The sequence below is a fragment of the Thalassophryne amazonica genome, chromosome 18 (assembly GCF_902500255.1).
Source record: "Thalassophryne amazonica chromosome 18, fThaAma1.1, whole genome shotgun sequence".
NCBI lineage: Eukaryota > Metazoa > Chordata > Actinopteri > Batrachoidiformes > Batrachoididae > Thalassophryne > Thalassophryne amazonica.
Window position 1 is genome coordinate 55,321,035 of NC_047120.1, and position 23,430 is coordinate 55,344,464.

Genomic DNA, 23,430 nt, shown 5'->3' on the forward strand with positions numbered 1-23,430 from the left:
ATCATTCACTGCAGCTCCTGTTACGTTTGCGTTCCAGTCTGAGTAAGGTACAGGTAAACAGAGCTGTTAACAGTACCTTACTCAGACTGGAACGCAAATAGTGGTCTGAAAAGAAAACAAAACAAAAAAAAATCTACCAGTGTATTTTGAGCTTACAGTGCATTCGGAAAGTATTCACAGCGCTTCACTTTTTCCCACATTTTGTTATGTTACAGTCTTATTCCAAAATGGATGAAATTCATTTTTCCCCTCAAATTTCTACACACAATACCCCATAATGATAATGTGAAAAAAGTTTTTATGAGATTTCTGCAAATCTACTAAAAAATTAAAAAAAAACCCCTAAGGAACCACACGTACATAAGTATGCACAGCCTTTGCCATGAAGCTCAAAATTGTGTTTCCACTGATCATCCTTGAGATGTTTCTACAGCTTAATTGGAGTCCACCTGGGGTAATTCAGTTGATTGGACATGATTTGGAAGACACACACATGTCTACTTATAAGGTCCCACAGTTGACAGTGCATGTCAGAGCACAAACCAAGCATGAAGTCAAAGGATTTGTCTGTAGACCGCAGAGACAGGATTGTCTCTAGGCTCAAATCTGGGAAGGGTACAGAAACATTTCTGCTGCTTTGAAGGTCTCAATAAGCACAGTGGCCTCCATCATCCACAAATGTAAGAAGTTTGGATCCACTAATTCAATTTATTTCATTTTTATAGCACCCTATGACAACAAAGCTACCTCAAGGTGCTTCACACAGGTCAGGTCTAACCTTACCAACCTCCAGAGCAACACACAGGCGACAGTGGTAAGAAAAAACTCCCCCTGATGATACTGACAAAGAAACCTCAAGCAGATCAGACTCAGAGGGCTGACCCACTGCTTAGGCCATTCTAACAGTTACAAGGTTTTGCAAAGTTTTACAAAACAGAACATAACATAACAAAAGATACAGCATTTGATGAGAAGTCCACTCAGGCATTCATTCCATAGAGAGGTGACCAAGAACCCGATGGTCACTCTGTCAGAGCTCCAGCATTCCTCTGTGGAGAGGGGAGAACATTCCAAAAGGGTAACCATCTCGACAGCAATCCACCAATCAGACCTGTATGGTAGAGTGGCCAGACAGAAGCCACTTGTTAGTGAAAGGCTCATGGCAGCCCACCTGGAGTTTGCCAAAAGGCACCTGAATGACTCTCTGACCATGAGAAACAAAATTCTCTGGTCTGATGAGACAAAGATTGAGCTCTTTGATGTGAATACCAGGTGTCATGTTTTGAGGAAACCAGGCACCATCCCTACAGTGAAGCATGGTGGTGGCAGCATCATGCTGTGGGGATGTTTTTCAGCAGCAGGAACTGGGAGACTAGTCAGGATTGAGGGAAAGATGAATGCAGTAATGTACAGAGACATCCTGGATGAAAACCTGCTCCAGAGTGCTCTTGACCTCAGACTGGGGTGACAGTTCATCTTTCAGCAGGACAATGACTCTAAACACACAGCCAAGATATCAAAGGAGTGGCTTCAGAACAACTCTGTGAACATCCTTGAGTGGCTCAGCCAGTCCCCAGACCTGAATCTGATTGAACATTTCTAGAGAGATCTGAAAATGGCTGTGCACCGATGCTCCCCATCCAACCTGACGGAGCTTCAGAGGTGCTCCAAAGAGGAATGGGAAAAACTGCCAAAAGGTAGGTGCATCAAGCTTGTGGCATTACATTCAGGAAGACTTGAGACTGTAACTGCTGCCAAAGGTGCATCAACAAAGTATTGAGCAAAGAGGTGTGAAAACTCATGTACATTTCTTTTTTTTTTTTTTAATTTGCCAAAAAAAAAAAAACACCTTTTTTCATGTCGTCATTATGGGGTGTTGTGAGTAGAATTTTGTGGGGAGAAAAAAAATTAATTTACACCATTTTGGAACAAGGCTGTAACATAAAATGTGGAAAAAGTGAAGCCCTGTGAATACTTTCTGGATGTACTGTATTTACAGTCCCTGATCTAATGTAACCTGCTCTTCTTAGACTCAAACACAACCCATTTTTTATGAGAAGGGGTCTGAATCAAATGAGGCTATAATTCTGTCTGAGAAGCAAACAATATTAAAATGTCAGCGAGGAGAGACATTTAATATCCGAGACCAACTTTTGTTGCTCCAGACATGCCATAGCTACCACACGGGACTAGGCATATCATAGCCCACAGGCCTGTCTTTATTATGAAAGTAATCGTACAAGTAAGGACGGTTGTGGAAATGAAATAACAAGAAAAAAGGTTGAACACAGTGACGTGTAATGAAACTTCAATGCAGGTTGAGGAGCTGGAACAACTGGAGTCGAGTTAGTGGCAGCTCTGTTCACATATACGTTTCCCGACATGTCTTTTCTGAGCACTGACAATGAGCCACACCCAATTTCTTCATATTACATTTGGGTCACTTTCAGACATACGCCGAGATCCGATACATATTTAACGTCACCCGAGTGTCGTATCGCTGCACACTGCATGCGTATTCTTCAACAGAATCATTGCTGGGTGTCATATGTACCAAATAACAGCTTAGCAGTGAAATTAACCCCTTAACGCCTGAATTTATATAGCTGTATATAAAAAAATGTTTTGTGTGTGTTTCTGCCTTTAAGTAGATGGTAAATAATGTTGAGATTATTAATTTCACTTTTGCACAAAAAATAAATAGTAATTTTGGTATTTTGGTAATGACTTTATGTTATAATAATAATAATAATGGTATGTTGCAAATTTGCGACAACAGGCATACTGGTCAATTTGGCATGTTGCATATTTGAGTCAAATATTGTAGCATATATGCGACAATAGGCGTTAAGGGGTTGATAAAAACTAGAAGCACTCAGAGAGTGCAAACCTCTGCCAAGGCCATGGGGTCACTGACGCCATAACATCTACACACCGTGGAATCATTGAACCTAAAAAAGTCTAACAATGATGTTTGCTCAGTAGTAAAAAAAGTTTCATCTGCTGTGACTGGATAGCATGTATCCTTAGCGTTTGGCATCACAGTTTATTGCAACTTGCACCTTTCCCAGAAGCTACTGTCATCTGAGCACTGATATTGATATTGCATGTGCTTATAGACAAAAACAAATAAGAGACAAAATTCAATTTATTATTCAACTAAACTGCAAATATATGAATTTTTAACATTTATGAAACACTTCTCTAAACAAGGTCATAGGGTCACTGATCCTAAAGAGATTCCCTCCTTGGCACAGTGATCTATTTCTTTTTGTCTCTTTCTTTGTATATAATAATCATTAGATTATAATATATAAACAAAAATAAATTTAAGAAATATTACAATTTGAAAACAAATGCACCCGAACGTGATGACAGCTGCAACTGCTTAATGCTAACTTTTAACATTGAAAATGCCATAGACATGCTAACACGTTAGCATCGGGATCCGGATCACCACTAAAATTTAATCACTTGTTCCTCTTGTCATTTCCAACTACTCCACAAAATTTCATCAAAATCCGTTCAAAACTTTTTGAATTATCCTGCTGACAGACAGACAAACAAACAAACGCGACCGAAAACATAACCTCCTTGGCGGAGGAAATAAATAAAAACATACAAAAAAACAGGACAGAGTAGAAAAAAACAACATTAAATAATTGAGGTGAATAAGACTCTGTCTCAACCCCATCTCTCTCTGAAACGGAGCCAATCAGCCCATGTGTCTGTGCATCTAATGCTTTCCAGAGCATTATTTATTCATGGTCTGAGTAACTGGAGCTGTGCAACACCGAAAGCATTGGGAGCAAGTGTGCAACAAATCAATATCGGCTAGATGGTTCGTGGCACACACCAGACTATATTGGCAACATCAACGCAACCTGTTCATTATGTCAATAAAACCAGCACCGGCAGCCAAGTGCTGCAGCAGTCCACTGTAATGATGACAACATACCTCAGGCTGGCAGTTATGATAAAAAGCACACTATGTTCTGCACAGCGTAAATGTTTCAACTCAGTTTTCACCTCCTGCACATATTCCATTTACACAAACAATGCGTGTGTCTGCATTATTTCCATATGCAGCCATTTAAAATAAAGTTACGAGTTAAATTTCAGGTTTTTTTCACAATGTAAGATTTTCAGTGGGTCAGTGATTTATATACAGGAGGAGGAACCCCTTTTTAAAACAGCATGAAGATTTCATAAATTGATGCACTCAGGGTCGCCATAGCAAATCCGAGGTGACTCTGCATCCTGAAGCGACTCCACATTACATGGAGAAATGTGGCAGGAGTGGGGTTTGAACCGGGAACCATCCACACTGAAACCAAAGTGCACTAACCACTTGGCCACCATCCCTTCCTGGAGCAGCTCCTTAAAGAGTAAATGGCATAATTCTGGGTCCACTGGGGAATCTTTGTCTGGATTTAAGGGCCTACCTGAGGAACGGTTTGTGTGTAAGAGCGGGTGGGGGAGAGAGAATCTGATTAATTAAAGGTTTCTGGAGTACACTTTTGGATCTCCACAAGTAAGGTTCCACCTTAGGAGCCAGCTTGAAAAGATTCATGGTACCATGACTGACTGTACAAACTACTGCACAAAATATATGCAGCATGGAACCATATAGTCTTTACCTTATTGATGAGGAGGCCCAAATTAACAAACTTGTTCTGGATGTCCACCAGAACCCTAGAATCACAACCAACAAACTGATGGAGTTGGAGGCATCAAATACAAATATGACACTGTCAACCTCTCAGAGAGTGAACATCACCACTGCCTGAAAGGCTGTGGACAAAGACAGAAGCCATTCATTCAAAACCTGCTTTTGTCCTGGTGACCAACTTCAATATTCTATTTAGCTTTTTAAGCTGATTTTAGAGTAATGGCTTCATCCATACAGTCCAATGGTAGAGTGCTTTCATAATGTGGATGATGTCATATCTTTATACGACGCCTCCAACTACCCATTCCTTATTTGTGATGCTTAAGTTCTGTTGGACTTTTTAGAAGAAATGTTGGGCATTTCTAGATGTTAATTTGGGCCTCCTCACTCAACAATGTACAGTAGTGTTCAGAATAATAGTAGTGCTATGTGACTAAAAAGATTAATCCAGGTTTTGAATATATTTCTTATTGTTACATGGGAAACAAGGTACCACTAGATTCAGCAGATTCTCACAAATCCAACAAGACCAAACATTCATGATATGCACACTCTTAAGGCTATGAAATTGGGCTATTAGTAAAAAAAGTAAAAAAGGGGGTGTTCACAATAATAATAGCATCTGCTGTTGACGCTACAAACTCAAACTTATTATGTTCAAACTGCTTTTTTAGCAATCCTGTGAATCACTAAACTAGTATTTAGTTGTATAACCACAGTTTTTTCATGATTTCTTCACATCTGTGAGGCATTAATTTTGTTGGTTTGGAACCAAGATTTGCTCGTTTACTAGTGTGCTTGGGGTCACTGTCTTGTTGAAACATCCATTTCAAGGGCATGTCCTCTTCAGCATAAGGCAACATGACCTCTTCAAGTATTTTGACATATCCAAACTAATCCATGATACCTGGTATGCGATATATAGGCCCAACACCATAGTAGGAGAAACATGCCCATATCATGACGCTTGCACCACCATGCTTCACTGTGAACTGTGGCTTGAATTCAGAGTTTGTGGGTCATCTCACAAACTGTCTGTGGCCCTTGGACCCCCCCCCCCAAAAAAAAACAATTTTACTCTCATCAGTCCACAAAATATTCCTCCATTTCTCTTTAGGCCAGTTGATGTGTTCTTTGGCAAACTGTAACCTCTTCTGCACGTCTTTTATTTAACAGAGGGACTTTGTGGGGGATTCTTGCAACAAAAAAAAATTAGCTTCACACAGGTGTCTTTTAACTGTCACAGCACTTACAGGTAACTCCAGACTGTCTTTGATCATCCTGGAGCTGATCAATGGGTGAGCCTTTGCCATTCTGGTTATTCTTCTATCCATTTTGATGGTTGTTTTCCGTTTTCTTCCATGCGTCTCTGGTTTTTTTTGTCCATGTTAAAGCATTGGAGATCACTGTAGATCATTGTAGATGAACAGCCTATAATTTTTTGCACCTGCGTATAGGTTTTCCCCTCTCCAATCAACTTTTTAATCAAACTACGCTGTTCTTCTGAACAATTTCTTGAACGTCCCATTTTCCTCAGGCTTTCAAAGAGAAAAGCATGTTCAACAGGTGCTGGCTTCATCCTTAAATAGGGGACACCTGATTCACACCTGTTTGTTCCACAAAACTGACAAACTCACTGACTGAATGCCACACTACTATTATTGTGAACACCCCCTTTTGTACTTTTTTTTTTTTTACTAATAGCCCAATTTCATAGCCTTAAGAGTGTGCATATCATGAATGCTTGGTCTTGTTGGATTTGTGAGAATCTACTGAATCTACTGGTACCTTGTTTCCCATGTAACAATAACAAATATACTCAAAACCTGGATTAATCTTTTTAGTCACATAGCACTACTATTATTCTGAACACTACTGTAAAGACTATATGATTCTATGCTTGATTCTATTTTTAGACTGTATCTGTACTTTTGGTACAAATAATCTTCTCTAAATGGTTCCTAAGGAGTAATCAGGCTTGTGGAGATGTGACTGAAAACCTTTAAGTATTTTCAGATTTTTCTCCAACCTCTCTTTCTGTGAACAGTTTCTGCTCCATTGTAAGAGACAGACAATGGAAATCTTTGGAACAGTGCCTGTGTTTTAAAACTTAAACTGTCTTTTTAAAAAAACATGTATTGTTACGCTGACTGAAATTATTCTGTTTTATTTGTTAATTGCTTGTATTTTATATATTTTAATGGTTGTCCTGATGTTGTTTAGCTGTCCATTATGACACGTGCTTCTGCTTTTCTTGGCCAGGTCACCCTTGTAAAAGAGGTCACAATCTGAATGGGCTTTTATATGGTTAAATAAAAGGTTATATAACTATTATTTTTAAATAACTGTACACGGAAATAAAGCAGACATTCTAAGTGACATAAGAACTGTGAGATAAAGTGGAATATGTGCAGTAGGTGATACATGATCTGTGAAATCAGAAAGTTTTTCACCAAGATATACTGGAAATTTATGTCTGCAATTGTATGGAAATGTATCACAGATTTTAAATGACTTAAGATTTGACACCGAAAATCTCAGTCAGCATTCTCTGCTTTAGAGGAAACATCATAAAATCTTTCATTAAACAGCTGGTGTAAAGTCTGAGAAACCTTGTGATGGAGCTGTCAGCACATAACGTGCACGCTTTTAAAGAGGGAAACACATGACTTTTTACAACTTACAGCAGGTTTACACTACCATTAAGGGGACCAACAAAACGACAAATGAGCTCAAGAAAGAACAGCATTTTGAGTCCGGCAACAAACTATTTCGGTCAATCGTGGTTTTCTTTCAGGATTTCTCACTTCAGAGAAAAGAACGGCAGTGTACCATGTTGACAACAGTATTTGAAGCCATGGATAAGAGAGGAGAGACGAGAATAGATGATGGAGATAAAGAATTCTGATGCACAAGAATTCCACAGTATAGAAATGAAGTAACTGGAGATCTGTGAGCAAGATCACAAAAACAACCCCTCCAAGACATACGGTATCTTACTCTGCTAAGCTATACTAGTTGTTTTGTCACACGGCACTTAAAGGGCAAGGAAACCCAAATGAAACAAGAAATCTGGACTTTTGTTGGCTTCGTTTAACCTTTGCAAAGCTTCATTCCTGCAGCTGTCGCAGCTTCAGGATTTTTAAACTTAACAAATGTGAACGAATGCCACCGAAACCTCAATTCATCCGTATTTCGTTTTGCTGTAGTTCTTGACGTTTTTTATTGTTTGCTTAGTTTTTGTAACGTTAGCATTTAGTTTGACTTCATTCAACCAGCTGAATGTTTTCACACAGTATAAAAGCCGGTTTGTGCAGCTCCTCCGCAGAGGTGCTGGTGTGTGCGATGTGGGGCTTCTGCCGCTGTGTGCAAGTACTGCTGCGGTCATGCCGTGGTGCTGGCTGGCCAGGAAGAATTTGTCGGCTTCTCCACCAGCACACAGCAACCCGTGATCGTGGTTTTGGCCAGCGCTGCGTGCACCCAAGGAGGGAGTTGCTGCACATAAAGTACGGCCGGAGCTGCAGCATTCTGTCCATAAGCTCGGAAGGCCTTGCTGTCCTCCAGCCTCCGCAGACAGAAAAGCCTGCTGCCCCTTTCAGCGTCTGACAGTTCAAAGGTTTTGAGGAAGTGATCTTTGATCACTGCGTATTTGTCCACAGCAGGGGGGCTCTGCAGGAGCGTGATTAGCTTTATTTCTGTGGAGCTGATGGCCGACATAACGTAATAATATTTTGTGTCGTCTGCTCTGATCGCTCAGAGCGAACTGCGCCTCAGTTTGTGCAAACCAGCCGGCAGTTTACAGAAACGTGACTTTGAGCCATCAAGTGTGAAAAAAGTTCCAGCAGCACTTGACATTTGCGTGTGAACAGCTTCGATCCAAAGGTGTGACATATACAAACAGCAAACCCAGTATGATTGCAAATAGCTACATTCTTTTGTTGAACGTTTGAGTCTCTAACTCATGTACGAGGCAGTCCTTCTGTGCGTGCGCTACAACACATCCAAACACTTAATGCATTCATCCAGAGTGAATCAGCTGGAGAGAAGGTGAAGAGCACAGGCGTCTGATCCACGAACACAGCGCCTGTGCATGTGTGATCAGAACTGATAATAGAACCTGCGCACGTGCGTGTGACTGACACACAGCCACAGCACCAGTGATCAGAAATACCCGAGTTTTGGAAAAAAAAAGGCAGAGAGACAGTCTCTCCCTCCCTCTCCCTCTCTCTCCCCCCTTTTGTCTTGTATGTGCGCATTTCGGATGTGCAGATAGCGATTAGAGTTTTGGTATTTGAGAGATTTGAGAAATATTCGCCTGTTTGCAGTGTGTATAATTTTGGTGGCGTATTTAGCGTGTCTGGTGTAGGGTTTTTTTTTGTAAAAATGAGGTGTCTTATGAATGTCAAACAAGCGCTTCAGTTTTTTCTTTTTTTTTTTTTTTATAAATTGGAGCAAGGCAGAGCGTGCAGCGTGTCATTACAGTTCGAACCAGATAGTGAGGGTTCTGACGATGAAGGAGATGATCCCTCATGACTCACCTCCACTACTAATAGCAGAGATTCCACGATGGAAGTCTTCAAAGCTGATCACTCCCAAACCACTAGGATCCAAGAACTTTGCAAAATCTTTCACCTGAAGCAATGGGAATATAAACACAGTCAAAATCAGTTTTATTGTGGGGGGAAAAACAGCAGTATGCTTTTAACAATGATTACCATGAAAACAAAAACAAGCACTAGTATAGAATAAAACCTCACTTTTCAATGCAGATTTTTTACTGAATATCTCACAAACAATATCCATGTGAATGTCTCTGTTATATTTTATTGTTATTACAGATGGAAAATATACAAACAGAGAGAGATTCAAACTGCTGGGGGAAGCCAGGTTTGCAGATTTTATTGATGTGAGGGCCGTAATTGCACAAACACTTTAAAAGGACTCAAGGGGCACTCCTTCGGAAGTGGCCAAATGAGCAATTATCAGTCAGTCAAAAAATTCATTACTAATTAGTTACTATTTGGAATTTATGTGATTGCACCATATGGACATTTAATTAGTTTAACTTCAAAACTGGAGCATTATAATGTCTTTGTTATACCTTAAAAATGATCTGAAGACATTTAAAAATGCCTACACCTCTTTGCGAATATGTCAAAATCCCCAAAACAGATATAAAATAAGCCTGAATATGACTTCAATCACGAACAAACTGGAGAGAGCTGACATTTGCCATTTGGTATGCTTATGTATTTTGGTTCAACGATGAATGCTGCGAAAACAGAAAGTTGATAAGACTAATATTTTTGGAGGAATTAGTAATAATAACTAACAACACTGAACAATGGATGTTGATAATTACATTCTGGACTCATATGCCATTCCAAATCATTATAGAAACTTTGTATAATGTATTACCACCCTTGAAAAATGTCAGCTACCCATTTTACAAACACTACCCAATCTAAAGCCTGTGGATCCCCATATATATTATATATATTATATATATATATATATATATATATATATATATATATATATGTATATAAAGTTGAGCTTCAGAATTTGCATGCATCACAGTACCTTATAAAAAAAATCCTTAGCGCTCAACATCAACATTTTTCTTACAAAATTCAAGACAATAAGAAATTAAATCTGATGTTCTGAGACACCCTTCATACAAGTTTCCTTAGTACATCGCAGATTAACGCACACTCCTTTCCAAAGATTCAACCTAAAGACTAAACGTGAACATATATCCTCAGATTTAAGTGTGGCACAACACAAGATCTATTTACACAAATAACAGACTGAACCAAACGTTCAACACACACACACACACACACACACACAATTCACACTAACCCATTATTACAGGATCATTTCAGGCGTGTACCATTGACCGGGTTAACTGGGAGTAAGCCGGTGAGGTTTCTGTGGTTGTAGCTTGTTTACTTTGACAAAGTAAGCACACAATGCGGATACAGTGATTTTACCAAGACTTCCACCCTGTGCACGATTTCTCCTTTCTTTTTTATTCTGCCAGAGTATTCTGCCATTCTGTGTAATATTTTATTTGCTTGCATATAAACACTTTCTTTAGTTGCACTAACCAAAAAAAAAAACAACAAAAAAAACCGATGTGACATTTTCAAAGGGTGTGCGCGCAATGAATCTTAGAAACAGTTACATAATTTTGTAGAACCTATCCTTTCACCAGATGTTTGGGTGTGTGGCTTCTTTGAAAGCCTCTGCAGAATGCTGCTGCCTGGCTTTGTAGCATATCTGCATGATTAGCATAGTTTTTGTGCATGTGTGTGGCTTATTGTGTGCAGTTCTTGCACTGGTTTAAAAGTGACTTCATTTTTTTTGCTTCTTACACTTGTACTTTATTAAAAGTAAGATATCACACAAGAACTGACTGTGCTTCCCCTAGAATTTTTTTCAAGCCTGATGGAATTCACTGAAGAAGAACGAGAAGAAAACTCTGAAATTGTGAGGTGCATTGTGCGCTAAAATGTGAGACGCACAAAGAAATACAGAAGCTAAAGTTAAGTGATGCCCTCATTATTTGTGCAATCCTACCACATTCTTATGACACCTGATCATTGGTGCAAAACTAAATGGTAAATGGAGTGCATTTATATAGCGCTTTTCCATCTGTGACACTCAAAGCGCTTTACAAATAATGCCTTACATTCACTCCGATGTGAGGGTGCTGCCATACAAGGTGCTCAGTACACACCGGGAGCAACTAGGGATTAAGAACCTTGCCCAAGGGCCCTGAGTGATTTTCCAGTCAGGCTGGGATTTGAACAGAGGATCCCAACGCTTAACCACTAGACCATCACCTCCCCTAACTAAGCAACTAAAACCTACATTTTACAGAGAAATACACAATATAAAACAATATACAACTCAACGGACAACTATGTAAAACAATGGACAACTCCTCTCACCCTCTGCACCGGACTGTAGTGGAGCTGAGCAGCTCCTTCGTGACAGACTGAGGCACCCTCAGTGCAAGAAGGAACGATACCGCAGGTCGTTCCTCCCTCCTGCTGTCAGACTGTACAATAACACTGTGAAATAACCACATGCAATAATATGTCCACAAATCATGTGCAATAACAATTCGTCTACAAATCCCAGCACTAATGTCACCTTATCACATCTAAATTTCACTTCACATATTGTAAAATAGGATGTTCCTATCTTTTTCTTCCAATTCCAATCATGTTTATATATATGCATATGTACTTATATAGTGTACGTATATGTTTATGTATATATATGTATACATACAACATATTCTATTTCTACCTCATTTTCTTATTTTATTGTATCGTTACAAATATTATGTATTATTGCTTATCCTTGCACCGCTGTTTGATGCACATTTTCCTCTACTCGCACCTATCTTGTGTGTTTTTTTAAGAGCTGACGTAACATGTGAATTTCTCCACTGTGAGATCAATTAAAGTCTTATCTTATCTTATACATTGGATATGAGCAAAATTTAATGTACATATAATTGTCAGAATCCCACCAGTCATCACTGCCAGATCTCAGGGTGCATGTGCATGCAATGTTTTCGTCAACATTTAAATCCAGACACCATGATAAACCATGTCTGCTCAAAAGGAGGTAGGGTCAAACCTGACGCACAGACCGGAAATGAGCAGCGCTGATTGAGCACTGCACAGTGGCCAACTTAACGGAATTACATCAGGAATCACAAAGTTTTACTTTTTTGTGACACTTTGGCTTTAACAACATAGCTGTATGGTGGAAACAGAAGCAATATTAAGAGGATTTTTAACAGCACAAATAGATTGTGTGAAAGGTCGACGTGTTTCATGAAAAAAAAAAAGCAAAAAAAGAGAGTTTTGGTGTAAATGCCAGACTCTGATGTCTGACTTCTTCTAGAGGAAGCTGACTGCTAATTTTAATTGATGTAGATAGCAGGCAGTTTTTAACATTGTGCTGCTGTCAGGGGACTGCTGCTATGAATAATAAACTGATTACCGTACTGTTAAATCACTTCAAACAAACTGTGAATGAGCATAGAAAAGTCCCCAAAACGAATAGGCGAAGCCAATAAACGAGTCTTTCACTTGTGAAAAGGTTGCAAAATAAGGCTAAATAATGTTTAAGATATTACGATTTATAGGCGGTGGTTTGTCATGCGGTAGACAGCAATGGTGGACCTGGCCGCCACTGCTTCAGAATTCTCTGTTTGCAGCTAGACAAACATGCAAACAAAAACAAGCCGATTTGCTCAGTAAGTTGAGCTCTGACTCTGGAGGCTGAGAAGGCTGAAACTCTTAATCTGTTGACATCCACAACCCCAGTAGCTTATGATCTGGGTTTGGTCAATTAAATCCAACTGCCTTCGGTAACAGTACTGGCTGGCCTCCCTGAACAGTGGATAACACTACAATTTTGAGTTTAGCCTGCTGAATAAAAACCCAAACAGATTTTTACCTCTAAATAAATAAACAGATTAACTCTGAGGTGCAGCAGAGCAGCTTTCAGTTTTCGCACTTTGCACTGGAACATCTCAGTTAAAGGGAAATTATTATGTTCTGCGAAGCTCATCACACACACACACTTCTGCAAAGCGAGGTGTTAAAAACCGAGGTGTGATCAGGAGGGTAACCATGAGCATCATGGGATATAAATAAACAAAAGCTGGATTTTTGACATTTGCAAACACAAAGTTTATGTCTCTTCATCATATGTTTGAATATATTAGCCAACTAGCTTAAATTCAGTGAACCTTTTTTTTTTCCAGATGTTTATGGGTTCATGTCAGTTGGGTCAAGACTACTTTAACTAGCGCAGCATTGATTTAGAATGCAAACAGCATCACAGACAAGTGGAATAAAGTTTGACCATTATTACACCGGTTGAGGTATGCACAACTTTAAGTGCAAAATGTAAATAACTTTGTTTTCCCTGACACATGTATAATTGTAAGTTATGTAACATTTCACATCATACACTCAAACACAGTTCTGTCTCATAGTGGCCAAGGCACCATTAAAAACCCAACTCTGCGGCAACTGTCAGTTCCACACTGTGTTTTTTTTTTTATCTTTCTTCCATTCGTGTCTAATCAGTGCAGGGGCACGCATGACTGCCTCCACACACAGACCACTGTTTTGCACGACCCCAGGAAGAATACCCACCAGATTTCCTACAGGGGACTTCACAGTACTCTTCAAGTAAAACAACAATAACTGTCTGAAGATCATGAACTTACTTCTTCTTGCAAAAGATGAGAGAAAAAAAAAAAAGCCCAACGGTCTTTTGATAGTAAAACAAACTGAAATGGAGAGGGAACGTTTGCGAGCATGGGACACTCTACTGCGGATTAGTGTGGGGAGTACATAAAAACAGTGAGCAAGGGGGGGGGGGGGTGGAAGAGTTGAATGACAAGGGAGCTGCCGCCACAATGCAGTCTGGTATGGCTTTTGTGCAGAACCAGGGTCAAACCCAGTGAGCAGTGGTTACAAAGAGTTTTTTCAACCCATCAATTACCAGACGTGGCCTATGCCTGCACAACCTTTCGCTTCTGAGAACACTTTTTCCTGCTATTAGTAAACAGCCTTCCGGAGGAGTACCAGCACCGGTAAAAAGTGTCTGGTGCTCATGGTATTTCTGACCTAATCAAAAAACATCACGGAACTACATAAGGTGGTTTTCGAGTTAAAAACCTGTGGGTTCTTGAAACTGACTTGACAGCAATCAATACAAAAAGTGTAGCGCTAAGATGATCAAATAAGCATAAACAGAAACAGATTTCCATGGTGTACATCAGATGACCATATCAGTGCAGCAGATAGAGAATATTTACATAGGAATCCTTCAAATGGTGATGCATGCACCAAATTTGGTGCAAATACTCCTTAGACATTACTCCTTTGAAGAAGCAGAGTGCCACTTGAATTTTCAGGAGGCAGCAGGTGGGGTTCAATTGAAGAATTACATAGGGGTCAAAATTAAAAATGTTCCAATTATATTGAAAGGTATTCTATATTATTATCAACTTTGACCGAGGCGTGTGCTAGGCCGGTATCGTAGATTTACGTCGACGCTACCTGGCTATACCCGCCCGCTGTGCATAAACAAATGACGTCATAGGCGTGCGCAGTCCATGAACTGTCTGCAGAGAGGGAAAAAACTGTCCGCAGAGGAAAAGATGAAAAGGCGAGAAGTGTGTTTTGGTCCCAATATGGATATTCCGGATGATTTTCTCATGGATAGTACAACAACAAACAGCAGCTAAAGCAGCAGCTTGATGATGACGCACTGCTGAATTTGGAGAGCAGCGCGCGTGCCAGCCAACTCGGCAAAAGTTAAAGTGAGCCAACTTTTTATGTACGCGTTAACGTTGTTGTATCTCGGTAAAAAGTGATAATAATGCAAATAACACGCTGTTGTCGTGCAGTATGCATTTTCTGAGTCCCTCCTCCCTCCCTATTCGCCCGAGTTAGACGAGGGTGAATATCTCTCATTTTGGGCGACTGGGCGTGAACATATAGTTTGGATATAGTTTGGACCACATATGACTGAATCTATGGAGTTATGGGTAAAACATAGCAAAAATGGTGAGAAGGGTCAATTTCAGTTTATAAAGGGGTGAAACGTTAAAGTTGCTCCAATTTTGGTAAAGAGTGATGCAAATATTGGCTGAGCAAACAGAGTTGTAAAACAGAATAGTTTGCACCATCTGCCATGCATAGTTATCATATTACAGGGTAACATATATTATATGCCACTGAATCAAATGGATGTTGAAATTGTTTAACCTTTAGACACCAAACATTCAACACAGTCAAGACTATTCCATTTATTAATCCTATTAGCTCAAACCAATATTTGCATCACCTTTTACCAAAATTGGAGTAACATTAGCTTTTGACCCATGTATAAACTGAAACTGACCTTTGCCACCATTTTGCTATTTTTTTTACCCCATAACTCCACAGAATTCAGTCACAGATAGTACAAACTATATACCTTCTTGGAATCTTTATAATCAGACAAATAATTTGGTATAGTTTTAATATGATTGAAGTGGTTCTTAAATTTGACCCCTGTCTTGCCTGACTGTTGTTCTCACTGGCCTGGCAGCTCTCCAGGTCTATAATAGTGTTGGGGAAACACTGCAAATGCTTGTGTGCTCCATCATGCGCTGTAATAATTCCAGCAAATGCATTGCATGCTAGCAGGAATTGAACAATTTGGGCATATATGCAAATGTCTCATGAACACTTCCCGGTTGTTTCTGAGAGCATGCTGGAGTATTTGCAAATGGATACAATAAGCAGGTACACCTAAAGCCCGATAAGAGCTCTTGGAATAAACGGCATGTGGGTTGGCAGAATAAGGCATCAAACATAGTAGTACATAAAAAACAAGCTGCTGGTATGTGAACTTTCAAACACTACAAAAATTCTTGAATGAAATACTGTTTAACCACATTGAGAACTTCTCAATGAGATACAGTCATACAAGCATACTTCCACATCCACAGCACTCCTACCTGCATTCAAACTGCATTTATGAAAGTCATATGAATTATCTGCCTGTTTTCATTTTTGTTTGCGTTTTTTTTTAGCCACACTGCCGAAATGTTTTTATTACCAGTACCACAAGCATTCAGAAAGACACTGAACTAACCTTGATCGTGCCCCTTTCCCCAACTGATTCTTGACTTTATCCAACAAATGCTAAATCCACTCAAAGGAGGCAAGCATCTTAGAACATTCCTTAAATTCAAGGACAACTATTGCATACTGTGTGTAAATGAAAAGGACAGAAGCCAAAGTCACTCCTTGAACACAAGACAAACACCTTAGTTAAGGGAGCATATTTGCCAATACTGCTCATATTTCCAACAGCAAAAATAAATTAGTTTGTATCAACACTATTTGGGGTCTTGTTTGCAAAACTGTATGTGAATTAATATTCAACCATAGATTTGTTTTTCAAAAAATAAAGTTCTGTGGGGTTTTTTTTTTTTTTATGAAAATTGAAGTATGCTTCTTGCAGTCAGTCTTTTGTGCTTGCATAGCAGATAACATTGGAGGCTCCCTCTCTATTCTACAAACAATGCACCAAAACCACATAGTCCCTCTGATTCGGGGGGAATACATTTTACTCTTAATCCTTCAAAATTCCCTGTCTGGGGAACCACAGACACCGACGAGTAGATGTGGGACAGGTTGGGTGAAAGGATGTGCTTTGAACAGGGAGAAAAGGGATTAAAACGCATTAGCGATAGCGAGGCATCACGAAAGTGTGTGTGTGTGTGTGTGAGTGAGAGAGAGATTAATATGTTCAGTAGCTCTGAATAGTTCCCATATTCAAAATGTAAAATCGAAAACTATAAAAGGAAATGAAAAGCATTCACGAGGCTTTATTTACATATCAGAACACATTAGTTCAGTAGATGGGCAGAATAAACAGAGATGGACACGTCATCAAAAATGTTCCAAAATCTAAGAACTTCTAACTGAACGTGACTCATGATGATTAATTTGATCGAATGGCGCTTGGTGGATGTTCCATTTATAAATATGTCCCTCAAACTCTCTGGCAGTAAGCTATGCTCTTAGTACATAATTTTCAGTTAAGAGACAATATTTTTAAAGTTCAGGCAGGTTTACATTAGGGTGTGATTCACGCCGACTCGGATTTCAACGAAACTTGGCTCAGAGATGGAACCTACCAAGAAACGAACGTTCCACCCGGTGGTGCTAAACTTAATCAAAATTGGGCAAGTCGAGTGCTTTGGCGCCCCCTGGTGGCCAGCGCCATCAAGACCCCAATGTTTTTTTAGTTGCATTTGATAGAGTAGGGCATATATTTGTTGATAACATTGAAATCTGGTTGGAGTCTTGATGGCGCAGAGGGTTATGGGCCTTTAAATACAGCCAAATTCACAAAATGACCAGACTTTGATCACCCCCTATATTCAGCGCCATCAATCCCCCAATCTAATATTGATGTAAGATGAAAGAGTTTGCCTCCATAAGTCATTTGATACTAAAACTGGCTTGGGGACTTGATGATGCTGAATATTACACCATTGAAATATGGGAATTTAATGAAATGAGGGCTGAAACGATTAGTTGAGTAATTTGAATAATTCGATTACAAAAATTGTTCGAGGCAAATTCTGCGCCTCAAAGCTTCGTTTAACGTTGTAGTACATATGCCAAGCCTGTGTGTGGCACTGTAATGTCTCCAGAAAAACAAACAGAAGAAATAAAGCCTTTTAGGAGAAAGACTGTCCACACTGATCATCTGAAATAGCTTACTGTGCATTTAAAGTGAAGCAGTGTGATTGTCTGTTTTGTTTTGTTTTTTTTTAAACTGTTTCGTCGGCTGGCTGCTCTACGTGGGAGTGACTATTTGCGCGGCGGCCAGCTGCTGCCGCTCTGCCTGGTGTAAGGGGCTCAGCACTGTCCTCACAGCTCCGTCCCGGCCACACTGACAAACAGTCTCTGGCAGAAGTCCACTCTTTCTTCTGTGTTTTGCTTAGACTCGCAATGAGTGTTTCGCTGTTTAAGTTTCGCATTTTTTGGGCAATACACAACGCTTCACAAACACGGTAACTCAAATAATAATAATAATAATAATAATAACAATAATAATAATAAAAAACAGTGACTGCAAGGCTTGCATGTTCAACCTCCAGCTGAAAATTAAATGCATTGGCTGAATCGAAGAGAAAGTGTTAAAAAAAAAAAAAAATTCACACAGGGACCCAGTCCACCAACCTTAAATAAATAAACAAATAAAAATGGTTAAATTTTAAAAGTTGGGGAAAACAAAAAATAGATAGCCACATCCCATCACCATTTCAGCAAAATGTCAAGACTTTGGCCAGACTTTGGCTGAGCTCCTGACACCAGGAAATATCCAAAACTTGTAAAGATGTTAAAAAATAAATTACCCAGGAAAACAGAAAGGAACACATTAAATTTCTACATCTCCGTGATGACGCAGCGACATTATGCCATTGCTTAGGGAGAGCCCTGGACTGTTAATGTTTTAAAACGCAAACATACTTAATCGATTAATCACGAGAATAATTGATAGAATACTCGATTACTAAAATAATCGATAGCTGCAGCCTTAAATGAAATATCTGTTTTTGCATATTTTTGCCTTGAACTTTGATGACCCCTGGCAAGGTCACCGTTTGTTTTTCGGTCGAAAAATTTTGGAAAAGTTCGTTTTTTGGTAGGTTCCATCTCTGAGCCGTGTTTCGCTGAAATCTGAGTCGGCTTCAATCATAGCCCGCCTGATCCTTCAAAAATTGTCTCTTAAAATTTATTGTATTAAAGTTTGACAAAAAAGTAAAAATGTTCAATGTAACCAGCTAAGATATGTACTCTGTCATTCCAAAAATGATCCCAGCTTCATTAGTCAAAGAAATAAAAGTAATCAATAGCTTGTCAGAAGTAAGGAAGCAGAAAGCCAGATGCTGTAAGTGGGTGAGGTTCCACGGTAGCGAGACACATCAGCCATTTCACAAGAGATTATCCCCAAAGCGCAGAACATGGAAGTGAGGAAAAGAATGCTTGTCATTTGACATATGGAGGAATGCAAGGCTGGAGAGAATTCATTACAGCCAATATGGTGGGCCAGCTTATCCGGATGATGACCTAAATCCTTGCTTGCACGAAATAAAAGTCACGGTCTGGTTTTAATTTTACGACACAGTATCAGTCTAATTTACAACACCAAATGTTGACAAGATCGGAGCAGCGACTGTAGGATTTAACTGATTACAAAGAATCACATTCATGTCAATTTGGAAAATCCTTTCATTTAAAATGACATCCAGGCACCCTATCAGATTTTGTTTTTAACTTCTGCTGCATTAGATGTCTGGGCAATGCAAAGCTTACATTCAAAAATCAAAACCAAAAACAGACTAAGACATCAACTCAGCAGTTTAAAAAAAAAAAAGTGTGCAAAAACAATACAAATTTCCAAGTGAAAAAAAAGTTTGAAATACATAGATCTTCCTATCAGTCAAAAATATTGAACTTGGTTGATTTGCTAATTTTTGGCTGTAAAGTCATTTGAAATGTGGCATCTACAGCCAAATTAAAATTACATTCTGTGGAACTGACCAGGCTTTTGACAAGTAGCTCTCAGATTCCTGCAAGAAATCATGACTAAGTAATTTATATACACAGAGCTTTATGTGGTTTTACTAACGTCACACAGCATGCATTAACCAAGAGCTGCTTACTCAAAAAGGGAACACTTTGGGTGGTGGTGGAAAGGAGAGGTGACGACAGCTCACCTGATCTGCCCCATAGGCAGCCGCAAACTCCATAAACTCCTCAATACGAACAAAGCCGTCTCCATCTTGGTCCAAAGCATCAAACACAGGTTTTAGTGGGGACACATCTTCCTCTCTCATAGTCGCAGCTGAAACCACTGGCAGTGAGTCATCTACCACCATTTTAGAGAGGGAAATCGTCTCCATAGTTTGATCGCTAGTCCACTGTGGTTCAAAAGAACTATTCAGCTCCTGAACAGGAAAATCAAAGGAAGCCAATTTGTGACAATCTAATTGTGCAAGCTGATCAGTGTCACTCGACCTGTCCTCATCCCTCTGTCCGGTTTGCGAATGAGGATTGCTTTTATCCTGTACATCTTCCAAATGTTTTACGTCCCAGGTTTCCTCATCACGGATGTCTTCAGTAGCCAAGCACAGATCCAAAGCCACTGTGACATTACCCTGATTGTTCACTTCAGAACAAAGTTCACCTTCCAACAAATCCTTCGATTCTTTCTTGACAGAACTCTGGCTGGTAAAGTCACCTGGAGAGAACGCATCTTCAGCCTGAGCCGCTGTCACCAGTGAAATTTCAGGTGACAAATCAAGAGCAAATGAGTCCTGCTCATTTTGGTGCTCTGAAACCACATTTGTCAATAAATTAGCCCCTGCACATTCCAGGTCTAACTCCTCTGCTGCGGAATCCAACAATGCACCTGTGCAGATAACAGAAACAGGACTCGTCGGACAGAGGCTGGGACTGTCATCGTAATCTGGAACTTCCAAATCCAACAAAGGCACAGATGTGTCTAAATACTCCAACGGCGTGCTGATATGGTTATGTTGGGTGTAATTCTCAGATAAACCTTGCAAGGTAGTAGTACTGCCCATGGGCAGGTCAGTCACTTGATCAGGGAAAAAACCTTTGCCTCTGGTTTCAGGTGACAAAGTTTCCCCTCCCTGTGAGGGAGAGAGACTTGCGTCCTCTTGTGACTGGATTGCCAGCTCCTCACTGACGCCATGCAGAATGACCTCACTTGAAGACTGTGGAATGAAACACGAGAGGGAATGTTCTCGGGAGAGGACATCTACCAACAGAAATAAACCTCCAGTGTCACTCTCGGGAGTCCTCTCAGAAAGCTTTGAAGGAGAAGACGGCACACTGAGGGTTATTAGCTCAAACTGAGCGGGTGCATCTGAGTCATCAAAGGATACCTCCTGGACCTGATTCTGTTCTTCACCAGCAGAGCTCTCCCTAACTACATCAGAAAGGTTAGAAGAAAATAGCAACGACAGACCGCAGTCAATGATACCATCAGGTACTTGTGTTTTTTCTGCATAGCACAGTTCATCTATACTGTGGAGTGATCCTTCAGAATTAACAGTCTGAGCTCCCTCCGTGTACAAATCTCCACAAGAATCATCTGAGATCATTATTAAGTTGTCCAAATTTAGCATCTTGTTCTGGAAATCCTTATCTATGTTGCTATGTGTTGATCTTTGATTCTGATCAACATTCTCAACATCCAAACCTGTCTGACCACTCGTGTTTTGACAGAACACCCCACCAACATCTAAATCCAGGGTGCGAAAACCAAACGGAAATGTCTCTTCTGACTCCTGCTCTCTGTGCCCCAAAGGGCCAGACAGAGCCACGGCTTCCATTTATATTTGCAGGAATCAAGTGAGGCTTTATCTCACTTCTGTCAAGGTCCAATTCTTCAGTTCTAGCATCATGATTTTAAGCGAAACTACAAAGAACTAAAACCTGTCACTTCCACAAATGCTGTCCACTTTCAAAAGCTGGTAGGTTTGTGTTCTGTAATATGGAAAAGCAAATGAGGCAACAAATTGTGAAGCACTGCAGTTTTAAATAAATTGGTTGCAATCCACATCTGGATAATGTCATCTAAATTCAAAATTCGTAACTTTTCGGCCTAATATGAAAACCTTGCACACAACTGTTTGACACAACGTCCTTAAACACATCCAACATCAACACGTTGTCCAAAAAAGCTGACAAACGAGTGAAATAACCCCTCTGACTCACACTGTCAAACACAACTGACATTTTTTTGTTTGTTGTCGTTGTGGGCAACAATCTGACACCACGCAAATCAGCGTTGACCCCGTTTGGTTAAACAGACGTTACGCAGGTAGCAAGTCCACGTTTTAGTCAATTATCTCATATATCACCTGCTAACATGCTGTAAATAAACAGGAGAAAAAAAAATCAGCTGTTTCCCAACGACAGGTTTAACATTAAACCATTTCCTCAACATGACACCCTGTTGTTAAAATAAGAAAAACATGCTAGCAGCTAGCTCCTCCTCCGAGCATCCCATTACTTCCAGCCAGGGAAGCTGCTAACCGGCTACCTAGCCAAATTAGCCTATTAGCTGGCTAAGAAACAACCCACGTTCCCACCTCACGTTCGTGATAAATAAATAACCGGTGGTTTCAACGACAGTCCAATATTAACTCAGCGTTCGGGTGTGCCGGTTTTTTTTTTTTAATCCCAGAGACACCTGTGTCTGCCAAAGGCCAAACGAGACGGAACCGAGTTGATCCTCCACAAAAATCCTTTAGGTCTCACAAAACTGGCAGCACGTCCCTCGCTGAAAGCCGACAATAACGTCGAAAGCGGGAATGAATAAACTCCATCGTTTAGTAGTCACCGTCCAGCGATGTCGACCACAGACGCCGAAAACTGCTCTCGCATCAGCATCAACGGCGTTCCATCCTCCGCCTCCTCCTCCAGCCGCATTACGTCACTGACGTTTCACGCACGCGTACAAAACAACCCGCAGTGTCACTCACTCATTCAGGAGTCCAAAGATTAAAAATCAACCTCGATCATCAGTTACAACACGCTTTGACCACAGGCGGACTAACAGCCTGGGTTTGCCTGGGTGGAAGTTCAGGGGCTCAAGGGGTCACCACAAATAACTTCTAATTTACAACAATGGCTATTGTTATTTATGCTTTTTGGAAAACTTTCCTAATTTGCAATATGGATGATTTCCCTGTGTTCTTCTATGCGTTCAAGTAAATAAAATTTTATAAAGACAGTGGCTATCCGTACGCAACCGTGTTCATATGGTGAAATTCAATTTGTACATAGCATCCGTCTCATTGGTCATTATAGGTCATGTGATCACGAAGCTGAGTACAGTTGTGGGTGATTCTTAGACTACGGGCACTTATGTCCTTTGATCATATTGTATGAAAAACAGAAAAAAGGGGAAATTTCACACTTTTATAGCTATCTTTACAATGAAAGTGTTAAGAAATTTGTTCTAGTAGTCCATGATGGCTTTTTCACCTTTTTTCAGCATCATTATATGCAAATATTGCCATTTTGTGCTTGTCCCACACCCAGACTTTTGATCTTCAATGATAAAATGAATGGTAAAGAAACATTTTTTCTAATGTTTTAAAA

At 40.0% G+C, this 23,430-nt stretch overlaps 1 protein-coding gene across 1 annotated transcript in view; it reads right to left on the bottom strand.

The window, feature by feature from the left end:
• The window catches only part of rab11fip3 (RAB11 family interacting protein 3 (class II)), an 85,250-nt gene extending 62,606 nt beyond the window's left edge, over window positions 1–22,644 (bottom strand). Inside the window, exons 1-2 of the mRNA XM_034193494.1 lie at window positions 20,010–22,644; window positions 9,211–9,304 (exon numbers count right to left, since the gene is read on the bottom strand). Of these exons, the coding sequence (XP_034049385.1) occupies window positions 9,211–9,304; window positions 20,010–21,653 (1,738 nt within the window). The 5' untranslated portion in view covers window positions 21,654–22,644. The remainder of the gene's footprint in view (window positions 1–9,210; window positions 9,305–20,009) is intronic.
• Between the last annotated feature and the right edge of the window lie 786 nt (window positions 22,645–23,430).